The sequence below is a fragment of the Anser anser genome (assembly GCF_964211835.1).
Source record: "Anser anser genome assembly, chromosome: 9".
Classification (NCBI taxonomy): domain Eukaryota; kingdom Metazoa; phylum Chordata; class Aves; order Anseriformes; family Anatidae; genus Anser; species Anser anser.
In genome coordinates, this window is record NC_139729.1 from 24,306,859 (window position 1) to 24,332,863 (window position 26,005).

At 44.1% G+C, this 26,005-nt stretch overlaps 1 protein-coding gene across 9 annotated transcripts in view; it reads left to right on the forward strand.

The window, feature by feature from the left end:
- MECOM (MDS1 and EVI1 complex locus) overlaps nucleotides 1-26,005 on the forward strand; it is a 318,806-nt gene that overhangs the window by 91,129 nt on the left and 201,672 nt on the right. Inside the window, exon 1 of one of the 9 annotated variants that reach the window (XM_083848501.1) lies at nucleotides 2,142-2,291. The exons of the other annotated variants lie outside the window; for them this stretch is intronic. Within the exon in view, the coding sequence (XP_083704627.1) occupies nucleotides 2,210-2,291 (82 nt within the window). The 5' untranslated portion in view covers nucleotides 2,142-2,209. Of the gene's footprint in view, nucleotides 1-2,141; nucleotides 2,292-26,005 lie in introns of those variants that run through there. 9 annotated transcript variants of the gene reach the window in all.

Consider the following 26,005-nt stretch of genomic DNA (forward strand, 5'->3'; position numbering starts at 1 on the left):
CCTCACAGGCTTAATTATTTATTGTTTCTAATACGGGAGGTGGGTGATGCTGGAAGTGCAAAATACTGCTTTTCATCACCAAAAACCCATTTCTCTTCCTATGTTTTATTATATTATTTTATTTATTTATATGCTCAATTATTCTGACTCAAATACTGTTCTATAACCGAAAAGCAGTTTGGGATGCCCTGCAAGGTGTCCACAACTGTTGAAAAATTATTTTGTCAGGATGGGGTTTTTAACAGCATGAACCAGATTCCTGTTGAAATCCAGTGGGAGTTGGGGGCTGGCTCCCTCCATGTCCCTGTAGTTGGGTTGTCCTTAATTATATTTCTATGTAAATAGAGAAAAATCATGACAGTCAAATAAATATTGTTGGACTAGAAACGATATTATCAAACTTCACCAACCCATCCAAAATGTGATTGCTCTATGGTTAGAAGCCTTCTGATGGTCCAGCCTGTGGTAAGCCACAGCTGGTCCTCACTGGTTGGTTTTGGCATTGGCCTTGTTTAGATCAAATAGCTTCCTTCTCTGGTGCTTGCCAGGGTGATGAACCAAAGGAGAAGACCTGACCCTGTGGCATTCCCAGCTCCGGGCTCCAGCTTTCAGGCAGATTCTCTTGGTTTCGTCCCCAAGCATGCCTCGTCCCAGTCCTGCCGCTCCACTCCTCAAAGCCACCCAATTGTCCCCAAATTATACTCTCATCTTCTTCTTCATCAACACGTAATTGCATGAATAACATAAAACATACATTTATGCTGATGATCCTGCTCTAAGCAAGTGCTGCTTTGATACAAGTAAGTGAAAATTAGGCACACCATTTTGAAAGCTGGGCCTGATCTCCTCCTTTGTCTTTAAAACCTTCTGCTAAAAATGTGTTGAGTTTTTCAGCAATCTTGTGGGAAGACAGGGCAAAGAAGAACATTTTTTCCCACAAAAGAGCATTGGCTAGAATACCACATCTTTTTAAAATTCCTTTCATCTTCCAAATAAAAATATTATCTTTACAGTAGAAAGGATGTTTAATATTTCCCTACTTTTTACAGTTTTATAGTTGCCTACTGGTTTTTCTCAAATTTTCAAATTTTGTGCCAGTTTTCAGCCAGGAATAAAATGTTAAGCCAAGTTATAAACCACTAAAAGAGAAACATTGGTACAGCCTTAAGTGTAATAACAATGCATCTGTGTCCAGTATTTTGATATCTGTGATATTAATTTGTGCATTTTGACTTCCTAGATACACATTTGAAAGAAAAAGCACAGGATTTTTTCTAATTAGGAAATCATTGCTCCCTGCCCGGTTGAGAAAGCAGCGACCGCGGGTCTGTGTTATGGCTGAACTCCCAAGAAGAAATGTCGGGGCTGCTGCACTCCTCTGTTCCGCTGGTGTCAGCAGGAAAAACCTCGCTGCAGCTCATGGCAGAGGGAAGGTGTTAATGCTGCGAGAGATCAAAACCTTCCCTATTGTTTCCAGGAGACAAATGACGGGTCCCACTGAATACAACAGGTGCTGTTTCAAGGAGATAAGCGCCCTGTACTAAAAAAAAAAAAAAATTAAAAAAAAAAAATCGCTTTCTCAACTTTATGGGAATGGCTTCCCACCGTAAGCTTAAAAAATTAAGTTGATTATATGCTCCTTTGAAGCAGCCAGAAGTGTCACTTCCAGTGACATCCGAAACGTTAGAATTAACAGCTCTGACAGCTGAAGGAGTGACCTGCAGCGGGGCCAGCACCACTCTAATCTGAATAAGAGGAAGCTTCAATTCCTTGATGGTTGGCCAATACTGTAATGGAGGGGGCACCTCCTGGGGAGGCCACCAGGTACCTGCCACCACCCTGTGGTGGGACAGGGCAATGCCAATTAACCTCATGGCTGCTTGCAGCCACCTGCAGGAGAACACAGGTTGGTTAAATTTCAGAAATGGGCTTGTGGTAAGGCAATAAAGCAAGCATGGTTTGGGCCGTCTGTGCGTATTTCTTTAGGCCTTTCACTCAGCTCTGTTAATTTTTCTTTCTTTTTTTGAAGTAATGGCATTGTTAATATACTATATATGTGTATATATATCGGTTTAAATACTCAGGCATTGAATTTTGGTGCAGCCAGGGCTGTGGGTTTGAGGATTTGGCCTACTCGTTGCTGTTGGGGCCTGCAGGTGCTCCCCTCACACAGCTGGCATATTGGAGTCAGCTGGGTCAGGGCGGTGTAATGGCGGCTGCGGGTGCTGGGGAGCTGGTGCTCAGTGTCTGTGGTGCTGGGTGGATGTTAGAGCCTCCCTCTCTTGGACTTGGTAAGTTGTTCTGCTGGTTTTATTCCGTCTACATGCTTATCTTCTTGTGCGAAACTTTTAAGCTTCCTCTAAGCCTGGTTTGTGTAACTCGATGACTCCAATGCGGTAACAGTCTTTCAGGTTCTCCCTCTGTGCTTTATGATTCTGAAGAAAAGAAAACCTTTTCCCTTTTATAAAATAATGTTAAAATGACAAGTGGTTTCTTATGGCCTGAGTTGTGTGTTGTTTACTGACCACATGGTGCTGCTCTGGAAATAATGTCCTTAGAAAAATACCTGTGTAGAAATTTTGACCTCATGGAAAGTAGTGGCGAAAATGGCGTCACTTTCCACAGGACTGGTACCTGCTGTTCAGGGCTCAGTTGCATTTGAATGTAACTTTTAAAGTGAACTCAAATACAAGCCTGTGCTTAGAGCAGCTCTAACTCCAGAGGAAGGTTTGTATTTGAATTTTTATGTCTTAAGCTTGTGGCTGATGAACTTTGAAGAGGGGCCTCTACGTGGGCAGGATTCTGCAGGGGTGGAAAGAGCTCGTAGAAAGCCCTATGGGCAATACTCTGTTGTCCCTGCAGAGTATTTTTACCTTTGGTAAAAATCGATGATCCTTACTGTTATTGAAGTGACACACTTAATATGCTAAGTGGGATGGTTGGGAATTGTGCCTATCTAACTGTGAACAGCTTTTTCTTGAGGTGACCTTTAATATTTTATTGCAGCGAAGCACCCACAGAACAATTCATAAGGTCAAAAAATTGTGTGCTTAGTCATGGACTTCCTTCACTTGTTTGGTGTGCTTGGACTTTTCCTATCCTCCATAAGCGTCGCTTACTCCTATCAAATGAAAAAGACTCTGATGTTAGTCTAAAGGTCCATTGCTTAATGCGCACTTGCTGGTTATTTCCACTCCGTTCTCTTCAGTATTATCTGTCTAAATGGTGCAAAACCTGATTAGGAAGACAAAACGGTAATGGGGTGAAGGACAGGAACCACTCAATTTGTATGGAATTTAACCCCTTGTGCCACAATATTGTTGAATTTCCTCAGAGGTTACTGTACTGGGAACATTAAATTGCTCTGTCTGACCTCTGAAATGTCAATAACATTTCTAAATTCAAAATTACCTAGGGGAATACTTAAAATATTTGCTGCTTTACTGGAGGAAGGGTGGCTTCTCCCAAAAACTGTACCTGCAAAGATGTTATTTTTATGTGCGTACTCTTCAGAGTGGAGAACAGGGAGGCCAAATGGAAATATAGCTGCTCAGATTCAGATCTTGTCTTTCATGAAGCTGAAACTCACCCAGAGCGAAGCTTTCCTTTAATGTCCCTCTCAAACGCTACGCTGAGTATTTATATCTACTGTAGGACTTTGTGTGGGATTTTCAGCTAAATACAGAAGCGTTGCTGTATGGGATACTGGAAGTAGTCACTCATAGGTAGTAAGCCAGAGTGGCTTTATTTTCAAAGTGTTGTTTTAACACGTTGGCTGTGGAGCACAATGGTTTTAGGTTGGAAAAGGGTTTTAGGTTTGGTGTGGTGCCAGGGCAGCCTCATCAAGCTACAGGAGGGGTGTACTCTTAAGTGTTGTCTGTAACAACAGAAACAGGTTGCCGACTTTGCTTAGTAAGAGTTCAGCATAATCTGTTTTCTCAATGCTCTGTAGCTTTAAATAAAGCACTGACTTCAAGGGTAGGGCTGTGATAACAGCGAGGCACTGCATTTACTTATTTACTTTGGCTGATGGAAGCTCCTGTCTGATCTGATAGCAGAGAGCTCAGGTGCTGTGTCCCAGCTGCAGTTCAGGTAGACACCTTTGTGCCAGCTAGATACCTGCGTGGGTTCAAGTGGCTGTTATGTCAGACCTTTATTTCTAATGGTGACTGTACTGTAAAACAGCCAAAACTTTTAATGTTAGAGGCAAATTACTTTGTAGCAGCACCATAAACGGTCACTATAAATGGCTAGGAAAGTTCAGGTGTTGCTCTGTGCGCCTGGTGCAGAGCCCGGAGGGAGCTGAGCTCCAGGCACTGCATGGAGGACACTTCTACATCCCACCAGGGACAGAGGAGCAGGGTCCTCACTTGCTGGCGAGGCTGTTCCCTGGTGGCTGGTGTGGTCACTTGGTGCGTCCCTATTATCAGGGCTCCTGCTAGGGCCCTGCTCCAGGCAGGGACCCAAATGTGCGTGGTGCTGATGTGGGAAGGTGTCAGAGATGGTTCCTGTATTTTCTCACGTCGACTATTGGGTGTCTCTGCAAACTCACCAATAAATCCTTCAGCTCTGGGGCGTGTAACAGGAATCACTCCCTGTGCTGTGTGCTTTCAAACTGGAGCACTAATGCAGCCTCTGCTACCATGCTGTAATATGAAAAGGGGGTGGGAGGGTCAGTTGAAGTTATGAACACAGTCCTGAGCCTACGTATAAAACCTTTCGTGGGGGCTGGTGTGCAGGGTTCCTTGGTTCGGAAAGGAAACTGATTTCTCTCGTGCTGGCGGCTCGCGTTCACGTGGGCAGCGTGCGGGGGCCATTTGCATGAAGAGCTGGAGGGCTTTAGGGAACGGGACAACCATGTAATCCACTTAAGGTTTTTAGTGCATACTCCACTTATTTAACCAAAAAGTCTGTTTAAAAAAAAAAAATCTTCCCTAATAGAATATTGCTTCTTAATGAATAGGCCCCCTTGTTATGGGACAGCTTAGTGTTGTTAACATTTTTCTCTCTTGTTTGGCTTTATTAGGTGCTATCTCCCATGGCTATCTGTAAAGCCAATTAGTGGAGAAAATAACAGCCATATTAATCTCCCCAAGCAGTGTGAGGAAAAAGTCATAATATCATAGGGAAATTGTTCTAAGTGTGAAAAATTACCCACTTCGTCTATTTCATTTTTCTCAAACTCCAAAATTAATGACTTTCTGAAAAAAAAGATATATTTATCTCTGTGTAAAGGGAGAGATTTGATGAATGCTAAAGAGAAACCAATAGAGCTTTAATAAAAATGTGTATGTCCATAATCCTATGAAATTCTATGAATCCTATTCCAGCATGTTAAACTGCTGATTTGTATCTCTGTGTCAAATATAATTACTGGCAAACAGGAGCTGTGCTATAATATCTATTAATCAAGATTATAATTAGGAATTTAAGAAGCTGTTTGCTTGAGTTGGAGCTGCGTTGAGGCAGTGCCAGAGCTCCAGAGGCTTCAGTGTGTGGCTCCATCTCCAGCCCGGGCGCAAGTGCTGCTGGTGTGGGCACGCACAGCCTGTGTTGTATTTAGGGATGGGGGCAGTGGGCACCACGAACAGGTGCAGCTTTTTGTTCCAAGTCAGCAAAAAGTCTTGATTTTGGGGGAGTGTTTTCATGCCACTTTAAGTCCCATTTGGTGATGTTGAGTCCTTGCTTAAAATAATCCACTGAGGGACATCTTAGGTCAGTCTGTATTTTCCAGCACGGGAGGTAAGAGAATATACAACAATTGCTGTAAATAATATTTTTGAGCTCTTCGGATCCTTCTGACCTCGGCAAGCCCCATAGGAACAAAATGGGGTTTGGAAAAGAGATGGCATTAATGGGCTTCTGGTTGTGGCAAAAGAGAATGAACTGGTAGAGGTGAGTGCGGTGTTGTTTTCAGAAAGCTCTGTCAATTGGTAAAATAGTTGGCAATTCATTATTTCAACACACTTGTGTATTTTGGCCCTCAAAGCAGTGAGCTTAAATGGTTAATTTTATTTTTCTATTCTTTATTTCTTATTTCTGTAGAAGGCTGCCTGATGCTCGTGAGTTTGGCAAATTGGGATCACCTCCTTTGTCTGTTTGCTCTCTCACTTGTTTCTATCCTTTTTTTCCTTTTCTCCTTTTCTTTCCTTCTGCTTCTTATTGTTAGTTCTCCAGGTGTATTTTCCTCAACTTCTACCAGGTCCGGTCGTAACAAGCTGAACATGGCGTGAATGTTCCCAGCCTCATTTTAACTAAATTAACTACACTTACAACCTTGGTGTCAGAGCTCTGAACAATGAAAGCTTGCCACCGAACACATGAAACAAAAATGAAATTAGCCAGTGGTAGGAAACTACAAACAGCTGAGGCATTCAATTGTTAGCCATTTGAAGGATTAACTTCTAAATCATGTAGAGCTCCCTTGGTAGTTTAGCTAGTTGGGCACTCAAGGGTATATAAAAACACACTTTAAAGTAGAAATGTATTTCTTCACCTATAAAAAAGAGATTTACTGGCAGGTTGTGATATTATTAATACTGGATTTTTCTGCCATCGTACGTAGTACTTAATCACGCTTTCTTTTACTTTCTGCAAACCCTTCTGTTGGGTTCCCAGTGAAGGACAGTGCGGATGGACTTGGTGCTGGGAGACAGATGACACTATTACCAAGAAATATGTTACCAACTTAAGTTGGTAACAACTGCCTACTGTATGCAGTTCTGGTATGTGAATAACTTCCTCCCATGGATATTGTCCACTAGATGTAGTTAGGACCAGAGGAGTATTTGATACCAAACTATGGTTGTTATTTTGCTACTAATTATGGGAAAACTTCTGTATATTTGTACTCTACTGAAAGCAAAGATATGCCAGCAAACGAGGCTTTTAGTAAGACTTAGTAGAAGATTTTCTTTGTTAAAGCATTGCAGAGTTGCTGAGGGCTTAATCAGGACTACAAAAAAGGGAACTCTGCTAATTGTGGTCATACGCTTATTTGAATTCAGTCTTTTCTGTGTCATGTGAGAACACTGTCATGGGCCTATGGAGCTTCACAGGGAAAAAATCCACAACTTTCCTTAATGTTTCTTTCAAACAAGACCCTGAAGTCCTCAGACAAGTGTTTATTCAATCAAAATCCTTCAGATTGCACAATTAAGATTGATGAATTTTATCGGAGTCTTTTTCTCTTTAAATGAGTAGCACTAAACAGAGGTGACTTCCTTTCCTAGCACAGACTTGATAATGAATATATATATAAATATATATTTGTCTAGAGTCTTTTGCAGTGGAAGTCCAAAGCGAGGAGCTCATGTGGAGGGGGGGAAAAAAGAAAGAAGAAAAAAAAAAGGCAGCAAAACCAACAAAAAGCTAAAATAAAAGGGGGAAAACGTAGAATCACAAAGAAAACCTAAACAAATAAAGTGCAAACAGAGAGTGACAAGCGCACTCAGCCCCTGGATTGGTTATGGATGAGACGACAAGTATATGATGAAATTAATGACCCTCTGTCAACTTTTTAGATCTCACTTTTAAAGAGAATGGACCAAAAATCAATAGCCCCCAAACCACTAGTACTCCAGTGAACCAGTTTATCATTTATCTTACTGCTGGCACTCATATAGAAAGTGCAGCCAAGCACAGCGTAGGACTTTCATTGGTAGTCATCATTACATGCAGTGTTTGAGCACTCCCGTTAAAGGTCAGAGGTGTGCAGTACAGCTCCTCTGAGAAGTACCTATTTGAAATTACCAATATCTGTGTATGGCTTATCCATGCCGTACACTACTTTTTTATTATTTTATTTTTTTTTATTTTCTGTGTGCGTTTCCCCTTTTTGAGCTTTACCTGTTGGCAGAAGCGGTGGAGCTGCAGCCTGGCGGCGGTGGCTGCGCACCTGCAGCTCAGGCAGAGGTGACGTCTCCATTTTCCTCTCTGATTCTTGGCTGCTGAGTCTTGGCTGTTTCTATCTGAGCTGAAATAGCTGATATGAACTAACACCTGTAATGAAAATTGTTCTCCTTTCTCCATCCCCCCAAACTTCTAGGATGGTGTTTAACATCTGTTTTTAGGTGCTTAGGAAGTCCAGAACAGACAAGGCTGCATTTAAAGTTTATGTATTGCATATGACTCTAGGTAGCTAATCCTAAATCTGAAGAGGCAGGCAGGCCCCTTCCCACTCCCTGCGTGATGGGTGTAAGGATTTGTTGCACGTGCCAGGAAGCAGGCAGGTATTGAAGGACTTGAAAGAAAGGTGGTGAATAAATACAAGGTTTTGCCTCAGCAAAATTTTTGTTACAGGAAAGTGATACGTTACCAGTTTCCTTCTACCATGTGTGTCCTTCTGTCCAAAGTAGCTGCTGCAGGCTGAGGAGTTGTTGCAGTGGGGAATAACATTAAATGACAACAGCACAATGTCTCTAGACAACAAAAAATGTATATAAGGGGAAAAAATACCTCTAGATACAATGTAATACAGATGAGAAATATGAGGCCAAGCGTATCCATAAGGTGGCACTTAGAAAGGATGCACTGTTTTCAGCCACGGGATGTACCGGTGGCCTGGGGCCCCCACCTCTGTGCAGCCATCCCCACAGCAGCTGGGATGCTTGGCCAGGGCTGCAGGTGATTTACTTAGGTACAGAGGGAGTCCTGCTTTATTCCTGGCCTCCCAGCTGCTGTCACCGACCTGCCTCTCTGAGAGACTCACGCGGTTATGTGCAAATCACGGCAATTCCCTGTAAGTCTCCCTGTCTGCCTCTTCCTGAAAAAGCAGTCAGGTGATGAGAGGCACAAATTCTGCATCTCCAATAGAAATTGTGTGCATATTTTTGGCACGCAGCTCAGCCTATGCCTTGCTAAAACCACCATCTGTTGCTCACCTGTGTGTGGCACGATGCAAGGACAAGCATCGAGGGTGGTTTTGAGGTGCAGGGACCAAAGCGGGAAGCAGAGCACCGGTGCGACGGGCAACCAGAGGCTCAAAGGTGGCAGATCAGAAGTAAATACTGTCATTCATGTTGTGCCTAAAATGAATGGTGCTGGTGGATGAATGTTGGATGTGGGTTTGAACAGACAATTCTCTGGGATTTGGTGCAACTTCCACTGATGTCAATGGGAAAAACTCCCATGGCCGTGAAGGTGGGGGCTGGACCTGCTGTGGGTCTGCCTTGGAGCTGTGCAGTCAGCAGATAAAATCAAAGGTGCCATCGGTTGGCCATAAGCAAACAAGCAATCTCTTCCATATTCAGTCAACATTTTTTTTTCCCAGCGTATTAAGCCCGTATTTTATCCCGAAGAGTGAATAGAGACAATGACTCGAGTCACACCTATCATATCCTGTTTGCTTGTACAGTGAGTGCCCGGTACCAGAACGGCGAGCTCGCATTATGTGTGCCTCTCAAACAGAAAAGGCAAGTCATGTCAAGTAGAACAATTCTTGTGCTAATTGCAACCATTTCAATTTTACCACTCCAGGCTGGTTTCCCTGAATGAGCACGTTAATCTGTTAAGGCTTGTAATATGTTCAGACGTTTAATACTTTTAATAAATATTTTCTTTTTTCCTCCTTTTTCTTTTTTGTTTGGCAACTAGACCAGAGGTTTCTTGGTGGAAGAAACTAGGAAAGTCTTGTTTGCTTTGACATCAAATCAGTCTGTACTCGGTGTGGCAATAGTTTAGCTCCAGGGGATGCTTGATAAAACCGGGGCAGGGAAGGATGATCTCCAACACAAGCCCATTTCTGGCTTCCAGCAGAAGTGTCTGAACCAGTTTGCTGCTACATCCCTCCTTGCAGAAGGACAGGCACCATTGCACTTCTATCCAGTGCCAGAAGAACCTAAATTTCAAAGCTTTTCTGGTTCAGGCTTTCAGTTGTAGTCACTTACTGAAAAAAGTATGTTTTTTTTAATGTATTTATTTTTTTTTTACCTACCCCCTCTCCCTGGGTAGTCCTGCCATCGAACTGTTGTGTTCACCAATTTGCGTTTTTACGATCCACATTTCTAACTTCAAAGCAAACGTCAAAATCTGGGTCAGGACAGGGAAAACTCTCACAAGTCGACTCAACAAGCAGAACTTGCAGCTGCTCTTTGGAGCACGCTTCAGAGCGTGCGTTTTCCCAATGTGGCCGAATCCTTCCCTGCTGCCACTGCCCGCTGCTGGTTTGTGTCCCTGCTGTCACCCCCCTCCGTGGAGAGGGAGCACCCCCAGGCTGCAGCCTGCACCGGGACTGCACAGGATTCGTAACTAATCTGTGTCTGAAGCGTACGTTTTTCAGCAAAAGGTTTCCCATGTCTTGAATCGGAAGGGTCGCAGCTATTTTTGTGCATGCTAACTAGAGACCTTTCTCTTTAAAAGCGAGAGCTGGGCATGTCGTGTGTGTTATAACTTAAAAGCTTCAGCGGAGCTGCATTTTTGAGAGTTGTATTCATTCTGGAACTGTACCACAATTCATCATATTAAACTTCATTTGTTGGAAGCCTTGCACTGGAATATGGGCTTGGTCTCTAAGGAAGTGCTTCATTTCTGTATTCCTTACCAATAACAGCGCACGCCACTGTCTTTTTATTACTTTGTGGCTAGCACCATTCACGCGGTGCGTTTCTGCATCAGGGCTGGAGAGCCCCCCGTCCTGCTGAAAAATTTAGACTGCTACAGCAGTAATCAGAAATACCAATAAAGTGTCCCTGGTTCTAGGTGGTGATGTGGGATGGAGGGAGAGAAAGATATAAAAATGAATCATGATGTGAGACAGTATTGCTCTGGCAACTGCTTCAAAACCTGAGTGTAGTGAGGCTATATAAAGGCTTCAGAATATTCCTACGGTCCTAAAGAGACCTGCAAAGACATTGCAAACTCATCAGGCAGCCGGGGCTGTGAGGAGGGGGAGAAAATACAGTTTTGAGCCATTCATCCCCAAACAACAGATGTGCCTTAACCTAGAAATAGGTAATATGGCTTCCAACCGAGGTGAACTGCTTTGGATAAACCTGGTTAAAAAACAGCCACACGTTTAATGCAGGAAGCTGTCTGAGGTGTAAAGAATGGCTAAGTAAGTGAGTGGGACACCATTAATCTTGGTTTGTTTCAGCACTACATCTTTAGCTGTTGAAGAGGGGGAAAAAAAAAAAACTTGCTCCTAGCTCATAACCCGAGTGTTAAAACTGATGTCCTCCCCATTAGGGCCTGTAAACTCATTAGCACATGGCAATTTATCCTCTTTTATTTCTTCTCAATTATCCTATCATCCATTGTATCTGGATCTGATTACCCTTTCCCAGAGTCAAACATTATCTTGTAAATCATTTGCTTTAAGTCTAAGCCTGCCATTGCATTGCCCGGGATTTGCTTAGGCAGGTAATAAATCAATTAGCATTAAACTTGTGGCGTCATCAATTTTCTTTCCTTGCGACTGAAAAAAGGAGTACCTGAACTTTGTGGAGCCGTATCAGATTTCCTTACTGTCCGCATTGAGATTTCCTTTTTCTACCCTAGCTTTACCCCACATCCCATATCAATATCAATATATTTTGGACCAGAATGGAGAGGAAAGCGGTCGGGGAAACGCGCGTGGACCCACATCTAAGGTCTATGGGAAGAGTACTGTTGACTTGGGCTGCTCTGGATCAAGCCAGGGGACTCTTTGATAAATGTCAAGACCCAAATGGTGATGACTGTCCAGAATGGCTAGCTGTGACCTCAGGAAGGTGGAAACGATGTGCTGGTGCTGCCCTCAGATGCAGTGAGGGATGCACTGGTGCTGTGCCAGCCCCGTGCTGCCCAGGGCTGCCTGTTCTGCTCATCTCCAGCCTTTCTCTTGGGCACCAGCAGCCCTGCAGTGGCGGAGGGATGGTGCTGTGCTCCTGCCCCGCCTCCTTCCTCCTGCCCTGTGCAATCGCCGTGGTTCAGGTGTCTCCGCAAGGAGCGGTGCTTTGGCACGGATGCAGCCCAGAAGTGCCGTGGAGCGCAGGAGCACAACTGGCTTTAATCTACTCCTCCATGCTCCTCCTCCAAACTTACTCCCACTACTTCTTGGCGGATCCCCAGGATCTGATCTGACAGTTACAACAACATTTATTAGCTGTAGTCTGGGCAAGTGGTGCAAAGGGAAATGCTTCTCGCACCCGTTGTGCGTAACCTACCAGGGCAATGCTGAACCAGCATTCCCACCTTCGGATCTCGGTGTATGCAGCCTCCTCAGCTTTGTGCGCTCTCTTCCATGCTAAGCCTTCAAAACAGGAGGGGAAGATGTGCAATTTTAGCAAAGCTGCCTTGCCGTGCTCTGATCCCAAATTAACTGAAAGGGAAATCCGTGCCTAGATCTTTTCAGTGGAATACCCAAGGTTCAGCTTGCCCTGTTCCTTCATTTAGAGAGCTCACTGTGCTGAGGGACGTGCCCCTGGCAGAAGGCAGCGGCCCTCTGCATGTGGGAAACCCACATGGAAGGAGCTTCTACAGGGGGACTGAAGTTTGTCAGCATAAACTCAGCACCACATTATCTGCAAACCTCTCGTGCTTACGTGCACGTTACCCACAATCGCTGTTCTCACAGGAGAGCACTTCTGCATCTACTCCGTCGTGAAACTCAGTAAGATTTTGGTAAGCAAACAGAGGACGAGGACCTTGAGGCTACCTTTTGCCGTTGCATATGCTCACAGCATGGTTTGTTTTTTTTTGAATATTTTTGTAGAGCCCTGAAGTTTTGTATCATGGTTATTTCTCTTTCTATGTCTACACTTGGAAAATTATGCTGCCAAAATCATGAATTCCACTGTCCAGGACTTGGACGTGGTAAAGGGTAGCTCATAAAAAGGCTTGCAGAATTGAATTAAAATACTTAAAATGTAGACTTGTAGATTAGTTCAGACAGGAACTTATATATCAGGGCTTTGCCTGAGTACTAACCCTTGTGGAATGAGTTATTTCATAAGCGCAGCTTCCCCCCAAGACGGCTGCATCTTCCTCTGAAGGAGCTGGTGTTGGCCTCTGCCGGAGATCGTGTGGGGTCATCCCGTGCTCAGACCTGCGGTTGCACATCTCATCTCCTTGCGTGGCCTGCTGCACCTGGCTGCAGGCGTGGGTGCACCCAGGGCTTGTGCAGCTTCTCAGTGGCCGTCCTTGGGTCAACCTTTCCACAGAAGAAAGTTAAGTTCTGATTTTCTCTTTGTGCTGGGGTATAACAGGTTATTGCTGGGCCCTGTGTTCTGGTTGTCCCACAGTCATTTCCATGTGCTTTTTTTAAAAGTGTGCAGTAGGAAATAAGAAATGCATACCTATAGTTGATATAAGCTGCTCATTATGAAGGGAGACCATGAGAAGTGCCTGGTTGTCAGCGGCACTGGGGTTAGCATTTGTTTCTGTGGATGTTAGGGGGCTTCCTACGAGTTCAAGCTGTTGACTTCGTTCACCCCTGCAGCTAACCCCCAGGCTTGCAGAGGAGAGGCCTGAGGAGCTTGTGCCTTGTGCGTCTGGGAACAAATTGGCAGTGTTTGGCTAGGATGGGTGATACTGTATTTTACAATTTCTTCCAGCTGGAGAAACCGAGGCAGTCAGCAATGATATGACCAGGTCGCACAGCAACTCTTTGGGAGATGGAGAACAAAGACGACCCATTTCTCAGCCTTGTACATCTCCAAGCCCGTCAGTTGGTATCTGACTCTGATGTATCCCCCCAGTATAAAGCATGTAAGCAGAAAAGACAGCAGTTCTCTTCCCAAAAGTTAGGATTTGAAATGGGAACCCTCTGAAAGTTTTCATTGAAATCCCCAGGGATGTCAGATACAAGGAATTTCCTGGGACTCTTAAAGGTCATTTCTTGAACAGTTTCTTCTAAGCATATATGACAAATTATTCCCTTGGCACAATAAACAGTAAGCAAGCCCTTTAATTATAATATAGCACTCAATATCTTGAGACATTTCGGCATTTCATATGTATCCTACACATTTCATTACAAGGAAAGGTTGAACAGAATTAAAAGGGTGACGTTACCCCAAGATTGATAGCTTACCTGTCCAAAAGGGAAAGTCACAGTGCAAGTGAGCACAAAGGAAAGAAGGATCCAAAACAAGTTTTGATTGCAGAGGAGACTGGGATAAGAGAGTTTTTATTATCCCCAGCTTTTAGCCTTATTTACCATCAGGCTATCTTGCCACAAGCATGCTTTTTAGTTCTGACAGCTCTGAATTATGACCATTGTGGGATCCTATCTCATTAACTGAAATGGGAGAATAAAACATCAAACAATCATAAAAATAATTTGGCACTGTGAAACCACTTAGGAGCAGCTGTCAAACAGGTTGGAAGATAAAGTTCTAAATAAAAAGAATAGAGAGAGCTGCAATGTCCTGCCATATGCTTCCTCTGCATTATAGACTCCTTAATAATATGAAGTGCCTGTGTTTATGCAGAATAGGCCAGACACTCCATATATGATATTGATTATGCCTTAACCCCAATTTAGTAAAGACGTACTCCTCCTTTTCCTAATCAGATATTGCAGAAGCAGTTTTCTGAAAATGTCCCTAATGCCAAGACATATTTTATCTCCGAAGGCTGTGGCAGGAGATAGGGCTTTGTCTTGCTTGTTGTCATGGCTTGGAGCCCAGTTTTAGGACAGCGAGGCCCCTGTGGGGCTCTTCTCCAGCAGTTTTCATCCAGCAATTCAAAAACATACATCTTTATCAAGCTGTTGTTGTCAGACAACATTAGATAATTAATAGGCCATTTGTCAGCCTGCACAAAACATGTTAAAATCCCAAACACAATCAGGATAAATATAGTTGCCTGCTCTCTGAAGGCTTTTTGTTCTGACATGCAGGCATTGCAGGCAGATATTTACTATTAAACAAGACTCATTATTAATCACATCTAATGTTAATTAATTAACCGCCTCTGTGCATTGAGGGCTCTCTGTGACTTTCAATTGTTTTAAGGAGCTAATTGGTAACTTAGCAGTTTGCGTGTAAGTTGTTGTTTCTTGTTCAGTTCATGTCAACTTTTCCAACTTAATAGAATAACAGTTCATTAAAAAAAGGTATGAATAAACTGGGATATTTTTGGCAGCGTGAATTAAAATCGGAGTACGCCCACATGTGAACTTCTTAGGGAAGGTATAATGACTTGATTCAGGCCCAGCTTTACTGTTGGCGTTGTCAAATTAGGGCAGGTGCGTAGATGCAGAGCTCTCTGAGGCCTGGGAGCTGATTAAAAGGGATACAGATGATGTAGCATCATGCCCCCACAGCCCAAACACGACTGCTGGCAGATGCTGAGCACCTGGAGATGCCACAGCAGCCATCTCGAGCCACCAGCAATCAAAGAAAGGGGGGCTGAGGAGCAGTAATCACAAAAATGTCTTCGACAACACTGATCCCTTTATGGTTTGGCTCTAATTCTCCTTAACCCTATACCTCACTCGTCGCCGAGCAGTGGAGAGTGAATGTCACTCCTACTGGAAGAATGCCACCAAGGCTGCTTTGCATCCTGTTTGCTTGATATACTTGACTGAGGAAAGGACCTGTGGAGAAGCAGACCCAGTGTTCAGAAGAAGGGCATCTTTATTTTTCATGAGAAGGGAAGAGAGGCGGGACTGCCAACACAGTGTAAGTCCTCAATCCATATGAGGCAACAAAATGTTTTTGCAGTCACTTTGCCTACTAAATTCCCGTTGAACCAACCAGGAGGGCCATGGGAATGAGGGCTGTAGGATTTAGTCCGAAAGATCCTCTAGACTGTACACACCTCTTGATAGTGCTGCAAACAATTTTTTTCCCTTTTAATTATTTCCGTATGTTTTTCTTAGCGTGCTTATTTTATTCTACGCTCCAAATACGACTTGGATGCTGTGGTGGTTGGTTGTGCCGGGTGTTATGGCGACGATGTGTGCACACAAGAAGAATTAGCTTGCAGAGCTGTAGAAAACTACTTTGTAGAAACTGAGAGGGAGAGGATTGCTTAATCACCCTAGAAATCCTGCCCCTGCAAAACTTGGTCGGAAAACAGCAGGAGCCCTGTAGGAGTCCTGCACATAAAGTTTGCAGACTTAATCCCAAACAACTTGCAAAAATTGTTTTTCCTTCACATTCCCATTATACAATTTGGGGGCACAAGTCTCTGCACTACAAATACTATGAATCTTTTAAAATAGTCACTAATTTCATCACCCACTAAATAAAGATGACATTTTTGTGAAATATTTCATCTTCAGACTGTCTGTCCAGCCATACTTCTGCGCTCTCTCCTCTTTGCTGTGTCAATATTTGTGTTACCAACCCTTATTTTGGAGGGTTTCTAACTTGATCTTGCATTTATTTTGGCGGAGAACGTGGAACACAACTTCTTACCGAGAGAGAGTTTGTTGTGAGAAGTGATGATGATGATGATGGGTTTTGACTTGGAGAGGGGCTGGAGTCCTGGGGGGGAAAGTGATGTCTGCCCCTTGGGTCAGAGGGACTGTCCCCAGTCAAAGAGTCCCCAGGCAGAGAAATGGCCTTTTTGGGTCCTGGATGCAAATATAGTTCCTGAGCATTTTTGGGACTGCAAATAAACAGCTAAAAGACAAAACTGGATGCACAGATACACCCAGAAACTTTGTACAAAGTACCTTTGCCAACAAATATTCCTACACGTCTGTGTTCATAAACACACATGAATAAACACATATATACTTCAAAAATTACATTTCTTTGGAATATCAAGTATTTCCTTGCAGAGATATATCTAAATATCTCCCACGCAGGGAGATTTCCACAGCTTGGATTGTTTTATTCCTGCTGAAATGCTGATGCTGGATTGTATGCAAGGGGGCTTAGGTGGCAGTGAAAAACGTCCTTTAGCTAACAGAGCCCGGTGCTGGGATTAAGTCGGAACCACTGTTAGCATTACTGAATTTGCTCATTGGCTGAAACTGGAAGTGGTGCAAGAAGCTGCAAGAGGCTCTCTCATCCTAAGTCCAGCAATATTCTTCAATTAAACATGTGGCACAGGCACTTATCCTGAGAGCATGAGGCTGTTGCTGTTTGGTTTTCATGTGTAACCGTGCCTCTAAGCACAGGGTCCTTGGGTCCGTCATGCCCTCAGTCCCTCTTGGATGCATTTATCCGGGTTTGGATTCAAGGAGATGCTCAGGTTGTCCGCATCAGCTACCAGGGCTGTTATTTGCAACCTGGAGCTGTGGGTGTGGTGTTGTGTTCAAAAACCTGGTGAACTGTTGTATTTCCAACTTGGGCTTCAAAAGATGCAGGCGTAAGTGGTTAAGTAGGTTTCAGTTAGTGTTTCAAGCAAGGCACATGCTTGAGAAATAATATTTGTATTGGCTCGGGGTTAGAAAATATACAATCAAGAGACAAACCAGAAACATTTTCTTTCAAGCTGTAATGCTGTTTTAGGAGGAGGGAATATTTCGTTCCCCAGACAGAGGAAGAAGCTTCCCTCGTCCAAACTCTGAGCTGTGAAACGCTTTTTCAGGCAGAGAAACACTAAACTCATGGAAAGATTGTGAAATCACCCCATTGAACTCTCCTTCCCTTGTAACCCCAGATGAGCACGCTTCCTAGGCAGGAGAAGAAAAGCAGGGCAACATCTACGGGGGATGCAGGCGTTTGGCACCGATTTGCCTTTTCCCACCTGTTCTGTGCTGGAGGCCTGAGGCTGTTCTGTGTCTGCCTTACACCTATGCCATTAAAAACACACAGAAGCGTCCCTTAGCCCAACAGGCAATTTCCCTGACTCACGTAATGACCGTCGGGTGGTGCCTAACGCTGACCACTAAGGTCAAACCCATTTTGCCATACGGGCTTTCAGAGAAGCTTGCCTAGAGTTTGGTAACAAGAAACGTTAAGGCTACCTCTGTTCTAAAAACGTGAAGCCATTTCAAACCGAGAAATAATTCCAAAGAGAATTTGTATATGCTTGATTGATTATCTTATTTTAATCCATATTAAAGCTTTAAGTCTTTAGGTGTGGCTCCTTAGTTCTAACATCTCATAAATTATGGCTATAATGAAGCAGTCATTTATCCAGGACTGATGATAAATGGCTTGCCCTAGGAGGAACTAAAGAATAGGCAAGTAGATCATTTTCATATTTGGTGAAAACAATATTAAGTACCCAGACCTCAGTGATTGCCCTAATAAATGAATAATCTGAGGTGAGGGGCTTGGCAGTCAGCGTAAAAAATAACCTGAGCTTTCTCTGTCATTTGTCAGGCTTTGCTATGACAGCATGCATTATGGGTAAATGAGCAATCAGCAAGAACTATGTTATGGCTGGGATGTTTTGGAGAAATTTATCATATGCATTGCTCGGTACCTTTAAGACCTTAAGGCTTAATGGCTATAGTGCATGACTGCAAGCGAACACAGTTCCTATTTACCATCCTATGCTTCATTTGCACTGGATCCCCTTTTTTTCCACGTATTATGAGAACGAGCCTCTGTCCGTATTGTTTCCCAGACTCCTTCCCTCGCACGTTGTATCCCGGTCTGTTCCACGTTAGTTGCGAGGCACCGTGGTATTTAAGGGATTTTGAGGGTAGCCTGCCCTGTATAGTAGAGACGTCAATTTGTATTTAATGAGCTAAGTCAGTAACACATGGAGAGGATGTGTAGGGACAAAACCCGAGGGAAATGGGAGGAAACACAATAAAGTGCTCCTCCAAACACCTGAAGCGCAGGGGGAAATTAGGCACTGTTACCTCTTAATTAGCCATGAAACATCCAGGTACAGCGGGGATCACGGTGAAGGGTGGTGTGATACAATCCTTCCCGACACAACCTTCCCAGCCTGCTCCTCGACGGAGTGCAGTGCCAGTAGTACGACACAGCGTGGTGCGTGTTCAGCGCTCAACCTTCCTGCTCAGAAATTGCCCAATTTGTTCCTTTCTGCTGCTGAGACTTGGTGTCTTACCTGCCGGCTCTTCTCTGGATCATTTCAGCTGTAACTTAGAGAAAGGGAAGACACAAAAGCACTGAAACTCCTACTTGCATATCTCCGGCAAAATCGTTTAACTGAGATATATCAAGGTTTCAGACAGTGCTGCAGAACTGGGGCACCCAGGGGTGCCGAGCAGCAGAGCAGCGGGGCTGAGATCGCTCACGAGGAAGGGGAGTCCCGTGCGGTGACCGCGTCTGCCAGTGTTGACACAAGTGATAGCCTCAAGTGGGCACAGATGTTGAAATCCAGGCCCCACATTTCTGTGAGACTTCGAAGTTGTGACTGAAATGGCTAGGAATTTCTCTCTCCCTGAGCAAACACAGATTAGCAGGAAAAGGAATGGGTGAAGGAATGAGCAACCAGTGTGCTCCTTTGCTAGGCTTAGGTTTGGGGAACAAAGCTTGTGCTGCCGTCCCACCTGCCTCTTCATGGGATGGATGTTACTTGCAAGTTGCTTTTCTCTTGATTTTCTTAACTGTTTTTTTTTTTTTTAGAGGATGAAATGATGCACTGACAGTGGAAAAATTTGATTTTTTTTTTTTTAATCTGGAAAGCAAAAACGTACAAGCCAAATCATGATGTTTTCCAATAGCAGCAAAGACTCAAGATGAAGCTTTTAGGTGAATTGTTGTCTGCTGCTGTACTGTTTTCTAAGACCTCGTCCTTTGTTTAAATTCAGGTGGCACTGCGTTTTAGAAATGCCAGCTCCACTGAGGGTAGGACTTCTCAGCGTGCTCCAGGATGAGGCCTCTTAGCTCCCCTCAAAGTTTGCCCTTCTGCTGATGTCCCGCATCTTCCCTGCATCCACAGCCACGGATTATATTGTTTTTATAATTTTGTACTGTCGTAGAAGAAAGGAGTGTTAGAAAATGCTCTGATCTAGCTCTTCTGAAAATTTAAATGCCAGTCTGCCATGGCTTTCAATATCTCCTTACCTGCTGCCACTTATACCTTTCACTTCTCATTAAGGAAACGAAGCCAGAAGATTAAAGCACTCCCAATTTAGCTTTTTAAATAGGGAGTGAAAGCAGACCAGCTGAGAATAAGCGCCACTGAGAACTGCAGCTGGGCTGATGCTGTTGGAAAAAAGAGACGACTTCGTGCTTCTGATCTGTCATTTAGGGCAGCTTGTTTATGTGTAGGTCTGACATCAGATGAATACGTACTGACCTTTCTCATTGAGATGAAAGTCTTACTGCAGACTGATCAGATGTCACATCACTAAATGCTGAGAGTTTCAATCCTGTCTAGAAACAAGTTCATCTTTGTGGAGCCCCGTTAATATCCCAGAGATCTGCACAGGGTTGGAGCCTCAGATGGGGCAGAATGATCTCAAACTCTTAGGTGAATTTTGGGAGACTGAATCTGGATCCCAATAAATGCATTTGGAGACTCTGAGGATGGGGAGAGAGGAAGGCCGTGGGTGGCGGCAGGTTCCTGATGTTCATCCTTATAACTGAAGGAGCTTGATAGTTATAGGATAGTTATAGCAATGGTACGAATCAGAGTTGATTAGAAATATAATTGATAGCTTTGATTTTCATCAAGATGTCCTGGCAGAAAAGGACAGTTTTCCTTCAGCCATGGCCAGGGCTGGTTGGTGTATGGCCATGCGACAACTCTGGAGGTGGTGAGGATAGGAATTTCTAAAGGGTCTGTATAAACAAGCTTTTTGGTTGGCACTGGTTTTCAGCAGCAGTTGGACACCTAGCTCTATAATATTTATAATATATTTATAATATATTTTTTGCATTCTCATTCGTAGTGCTTCCACTGGGTTTTTACTAAGTTTTGGGGTGATATACTAAGCAGTCATCAGTATCAAGATGGGGATGAAAGGGATTAAAATCAAAACCTTGGTTGTGTTTTCTGGCTGCGGTGCTCGTTCCAGCTGTTCCCCTATGCCTCTTTGCATCGGTTCGAATTTGACAAAGTGACTAGGAAGCCTCCCTGGAGCTGTGGATCAGACCAGCAGGGAACACGTCTGGAAGCAGCACCAGAACTCTCAGCAGGGAGGAGATCACCGCAGGTTGTCTGCGGGGCACAGGTGAGCACAGCAGAGGGGACCAGGAGCTGAGCTGCTCCAAGCCATCTCTTTGTAGCACACACGGATGGAGCTGGAAAGAAAACAAATAAAAAGTGCTGGCTCAGTGAGTTAAATGGGCTGAGCAGGGGATGGGATGAGCGCGCCTCCCAGCTCAGGAGGAGCAGGAAGAGTTGGGGGCGATGAGGAGGCACAGAGGGAGCAGCCATGGCTGTCCGGCAGGAGCTCCAGGCAGCACGCTCTCACCTGGTTTGTCCGACTTCGTATTTGTGAGGTGCAGCCCAGGAGCCAGGGACAAGCCAGCTCCTTCCATAGCCACATCTCGGTGCCATTGGTGTGAGGCCTCCTTGGGGTGGTGCTGTGAGGGGCTTGGCTGACAGCTGCTTCCCTGAACAGCGTCGCTTATCAGGAAGCTGTATTGTCCCTTCCCTTCAGGGACAGGGGAACAAAGGGCCCCGTGATGTTCTCCGCGCCAGCTGGAGCAGGATCTGAGCAACCTCCTCTGGGACACCAAGGCAGGGGATGTCCTCAGCCCCCTTCCCTGGGGGAGGGATGCGATACAAGCTCAGGTGCTGCTCTGTGTCTAAATCTAACTGCAACATACCTGGGATTACCCTTTGCTTGGTTTCAAAGTGGCAGCCTGTGAATCACAAACATGGCTTTATGAGTGCTTCCCATAATCGAGCTCCAAATATCTAACAGTTATTCAGCTCGGCAATATAAATACACTTTTTCCTAATGTGCTGGTCTGTATGCGCATAGCATCTACAGACCCCAGTATTCAAAGAAAACAATTAAAAATACAATACAGGGCAGCATTTCTAACAAGATCCGAAGCTATATCTGAATGTACAGTTTCTGTATATGTATCTTTCTACACCTTAATAGGGAATGGTCTGATAGACAAGTCTCACTAAGCCGGCATCAATAAGAATAGCTTGTAATTGAGAATGCTTCAAGTGATTATTGGAAAGATTAGAAGAATCTATCATGTTGATATATTTGGGTGTTTTGATTTAAGTTTTGTGTCTAAATAACTGATACATCTCGCTGAAGCTCAGTTAGCATGGGCAAATAGAAAGCTTCATTTTTTTCTTAAATTTATTTAACAGCGCAGTCCTGAATTGAAAACACAAAAATAGGGGTCCCTTTATCAGACTCATTGCCTCCTATTCTCCACATGGGATGGGGAGAATAACTTTAACCAACTTTAACTTGGACTGCGGTGTGCACAAAGTGATCTCTGTTTATACTAGCGCGTGTAACAAGTATAAGTTTGCTTTGAAAATATAGCTTTTGAATAACTGCTGGCAAAGAAAAGGAAGGTCTGAATATACCAAGTGCCTTTGACTGTTTAATTGTTTACTCTGATCATAAAAAAAATAAACTAAAATAAAGAAGTGGACTGACTGCAGAACCCCCCCAGTAAAATCTCAGGGCATTGGTGTGGCAGAATTTCTCAGTTTGATGTGACTCTGTCTTTGACAGTTCTCCTAAGGTAGGTTATTTTGGAGAAAACATATGTTTCCATTTTCTCTCCCTTGGCTTCCCTTTTAGTCCCCAGGCTCTGCTAGGGTCACAGCAACATTAAGGCTTTTGTCACTGTGATTAATAGCTCTTTAGATCATCTTTAATTCACTCACTAATGACTGAGGGTCTTTCTGCTCTCCAAGTAATCGCGTGATGTATGAGCCGATAGTACACCTTGTGGCAGAGGTGAAAATCATTCAGGCAATGCAAATATTGTCACGGGGACAAATGTTTTCCCTGTTAATAAAAATTAATGAATTCTACCCAGGAGCTAGTTAAAGAAGCTATGGTGAGAGAGATCCAAACACAAACAAGTCCGTGCTGCCTGGAACTATTAATTCCGTCTTTCTAGATATGCGAGGATAATTATTATTAGTATTTCTGCATCTACATAATAGATGAGACGGTGGCAGGTTGATTTAATTACACAAACGCGTTGCACTGCAGGTAGATCTGTCTTTCAGTTACGCCCGCTCGCCGGCCCTAACTTCGGTGCTGTTATTTTCCTTCGCTGTGGTTACCCCACCAGATCTGGAGCTTTGCGGTCTCCAGGAAAGAAACTTCCAGCTCCGGGGCTGAGCGCGTGCCTCCAGCCAAGAGCTACGTCGGTCAGGATATCGTAACCGTAAAATGATGCAAAGATGTTTACATTTCTTAAAGTCCCTGTTACACATCATAAAAGGTTGATGAAACAGGCTGTAAATTAATCGTCTGGAAGAAGAGGAAATGGTTCGAGTGTCTTATTATATTTATCGCACGCGCACGAGCAGCAGTAAAAACGCCGCGTCCCCCAGCTGGGTCACCCCGTGGGGCAGCCGTGCGGCCCTGCTTCTCTCCCTCGCCCAGGGCTCGGGCGTCGGCGTGCGGAGGTGCTGGGAAGGTGCTGGGATTTACAGGCGGAGCGCACGACGTAGTTAACGCTGTTGTCTTTTTGGTTCATTTTGATAGTCCCCAATTCTTTCTTCTGATGACAAAAAGCTATTGTCTCTGTGGAATAAATATTTCTGAATTACTTCCCAGCCCCAACCCTATCATTTACATCTTAGAACAGGAAAACAGTAAACTTTTAAAAGACATAATTTTACCTCTTCACAGCGCTTATCTACAAAGGAACATATTACCGAGGGGGGGAAAGAGCTCTGGTTGTTACTATTATTTCTGGTAGACACCCAAGGAGAGTAGCTAATTTGTTCTTCATTAATGCCAAGGACAAATAAAAAAGCGAGGACTGAATTATGCATTTATTTCCATTGTGCCTCTACCATGGGCTTCCGCTCCCCATCATCCTCCAAAAGAATTCCCAAACCTTTGCTGTGCATTTCATGTGATACCATAGGGTGCACTAATATGGTTTTAAAAGAAGATGAATTTTAGTGGTGAATCTTAATCGAAGGCAGAAAATTACATGCAGCCCCCCTGCTGAAAGGAGAACGGACAGTTGGCTACAATCAGAGTATTTTTTGCTGTAGCTCAACAACAACCTCTTAGTACTGGTTCACAGAGGCATGGGACAAAACCTTAGAGTCAAATTGAGATATGAATGCATTTTTTTTTTAAACCTGAGCAAGCAGGCAAATTTTTGATTTTACCAGTTGTCTCCATTTTGTAATAAGCAGAGAGATGGTCTTGCATCTCAACTTGAATTTTGGTCAACTGGAGGCTAAATTCCCAGCTTGTACAGCCCTTTGCAAAACGAAAGGGATCTACAGCTGACCTTTCAACTACTGGCACTTGAGAGCGTGCACCTTTAACAACTAAATGCCACAGTACCCACATTCATCCCCTGGGGGTTAAAGGACATTTTTAAGGGATTCATTGGGCTTTGGATGTGCCCCTTACAAAGGTTTTGCACTTGCATAAAACCCAAAACACTTTGATTTTAAAAGATGAAAATTAATAGATTTTGGTGTGAAAAGTCCTTTATTCACTGTAGAACATCTATGTATTCACTAAAAAAGATTTTTAATTTTTCTGTCAAGAGAAATGTTTGGCCATTGTCTCAAAGTGTCATTACAATTAATGCCATATATATCTATCTTTATTAATATGGATATTAAAGGAACTGCTATCTTGTGCAATACATGCTGCTATTCAAATGTACAAAGAGCCTTCAAAATGCATTGCCATGTTAGAGGCTGTGCCAATTATTACAATTTTGTCCCAGCAGAATAACTCTGTGGAAACTTAAGGATGGTTCTCCAGTATGTTTTTGGAGATGTAACCATGACGTATTTGGGAAAATCGAAATCTGGATTTCACAGCTCATGTCTAACCTCAAGAAAAACAGGTTATATTGATTAAAGTTTGTTTCAAAAAAAATTGGGAAAGATTTCTTAGTGCTCCCCAGTGATAAATCACCGCAGTGTTTTCTTTTATTATCACCCTGCTAGCTCACTACTGCTCAGCCCCCATTTAGGCATCTAAATAAGATCCAGATTTGCCAAAGTGCTCAGGAGCCTGGAGTTTCCACCGGGAGACTTTTTCCTAGGCTTCCAGAAGAATTAGGTAACGGAGATGCTGAGGGCCTGTCTACCCATTTGGTGTCACAGTGGGAACCGGTCTGTTTGGCAGCCTTGACCTAAAAGGTTTCAATTTTCTGGGTTTTGTTGTTTCTGCAGTTTCGGGCCTGCCTTCAGAGGGCCGGTGTGTAAGCACGGGAAGGCTGCGCTGGCGCGGCTCTTTGTGCCACCGCTCGGAGGGAAAGCTGCCGTGGTAGGGGGGTCCCCGTGGGCTCATTGCTCCGCCTGGGGACACCCCTTTGGAAAGCTGATCTCCTGAAATACCTCTCCTGCCACTTTGGGGTGACTGGGGGCCAGCCACCACCCTTGACACCAATTACGTGCAGGTAGAGCAGCCACGACTGGAAAAATGCTACTGAAGTTTTACCAGTGCATAAAGAATCTCTTACAAAAGTGCTGATGTTGTTCTGGTGAAGCGTTTTGGCTCTAATGAAGGATATTAGACAGGATATTTGGATATTAATATGTATGTGTGTGTATATATTTATACACACACTACTGATTAGCAAGGGCATTGCATCAAGGCAGCGCTTCGTCCAGCCGCAGAGCATCACTTTGATGTCAAGAACCAAGTGACCAAAAAGAGCACACCTGGCAGGCTTGCAGTTTGGAATTCCTTGCTGATTATTTTTCTTTCCCCCTCGGGATTAGTTTCTCCTATTCAGCTGCTAAAAGTCCAGCTCTTTTCTGTGTGGAGTGGAAACGTTTCTGTACTGCAGAGAAAATGACAGCGGAAGCAAAACCAGATTGAGCACAAAGTAACTTGCTTCCTAACAGGCTTGAGGTGGGAAGGCTGAGGAGAGGCATCAGCAGGACTTCCCCCGTCCCTCTCTCTCCATGTCCCCTCCAGACCTGATGAGCACAAGCCCGGAGATGATCCTGCCTGGATCCCGTGGCCCTAAGGAGGCCTCTGCCTCAGGTGGAGCCGCTGGCTCTCCACCGTCACCTGCGCCAGGGTCTGTGGGAGCAATGAGTA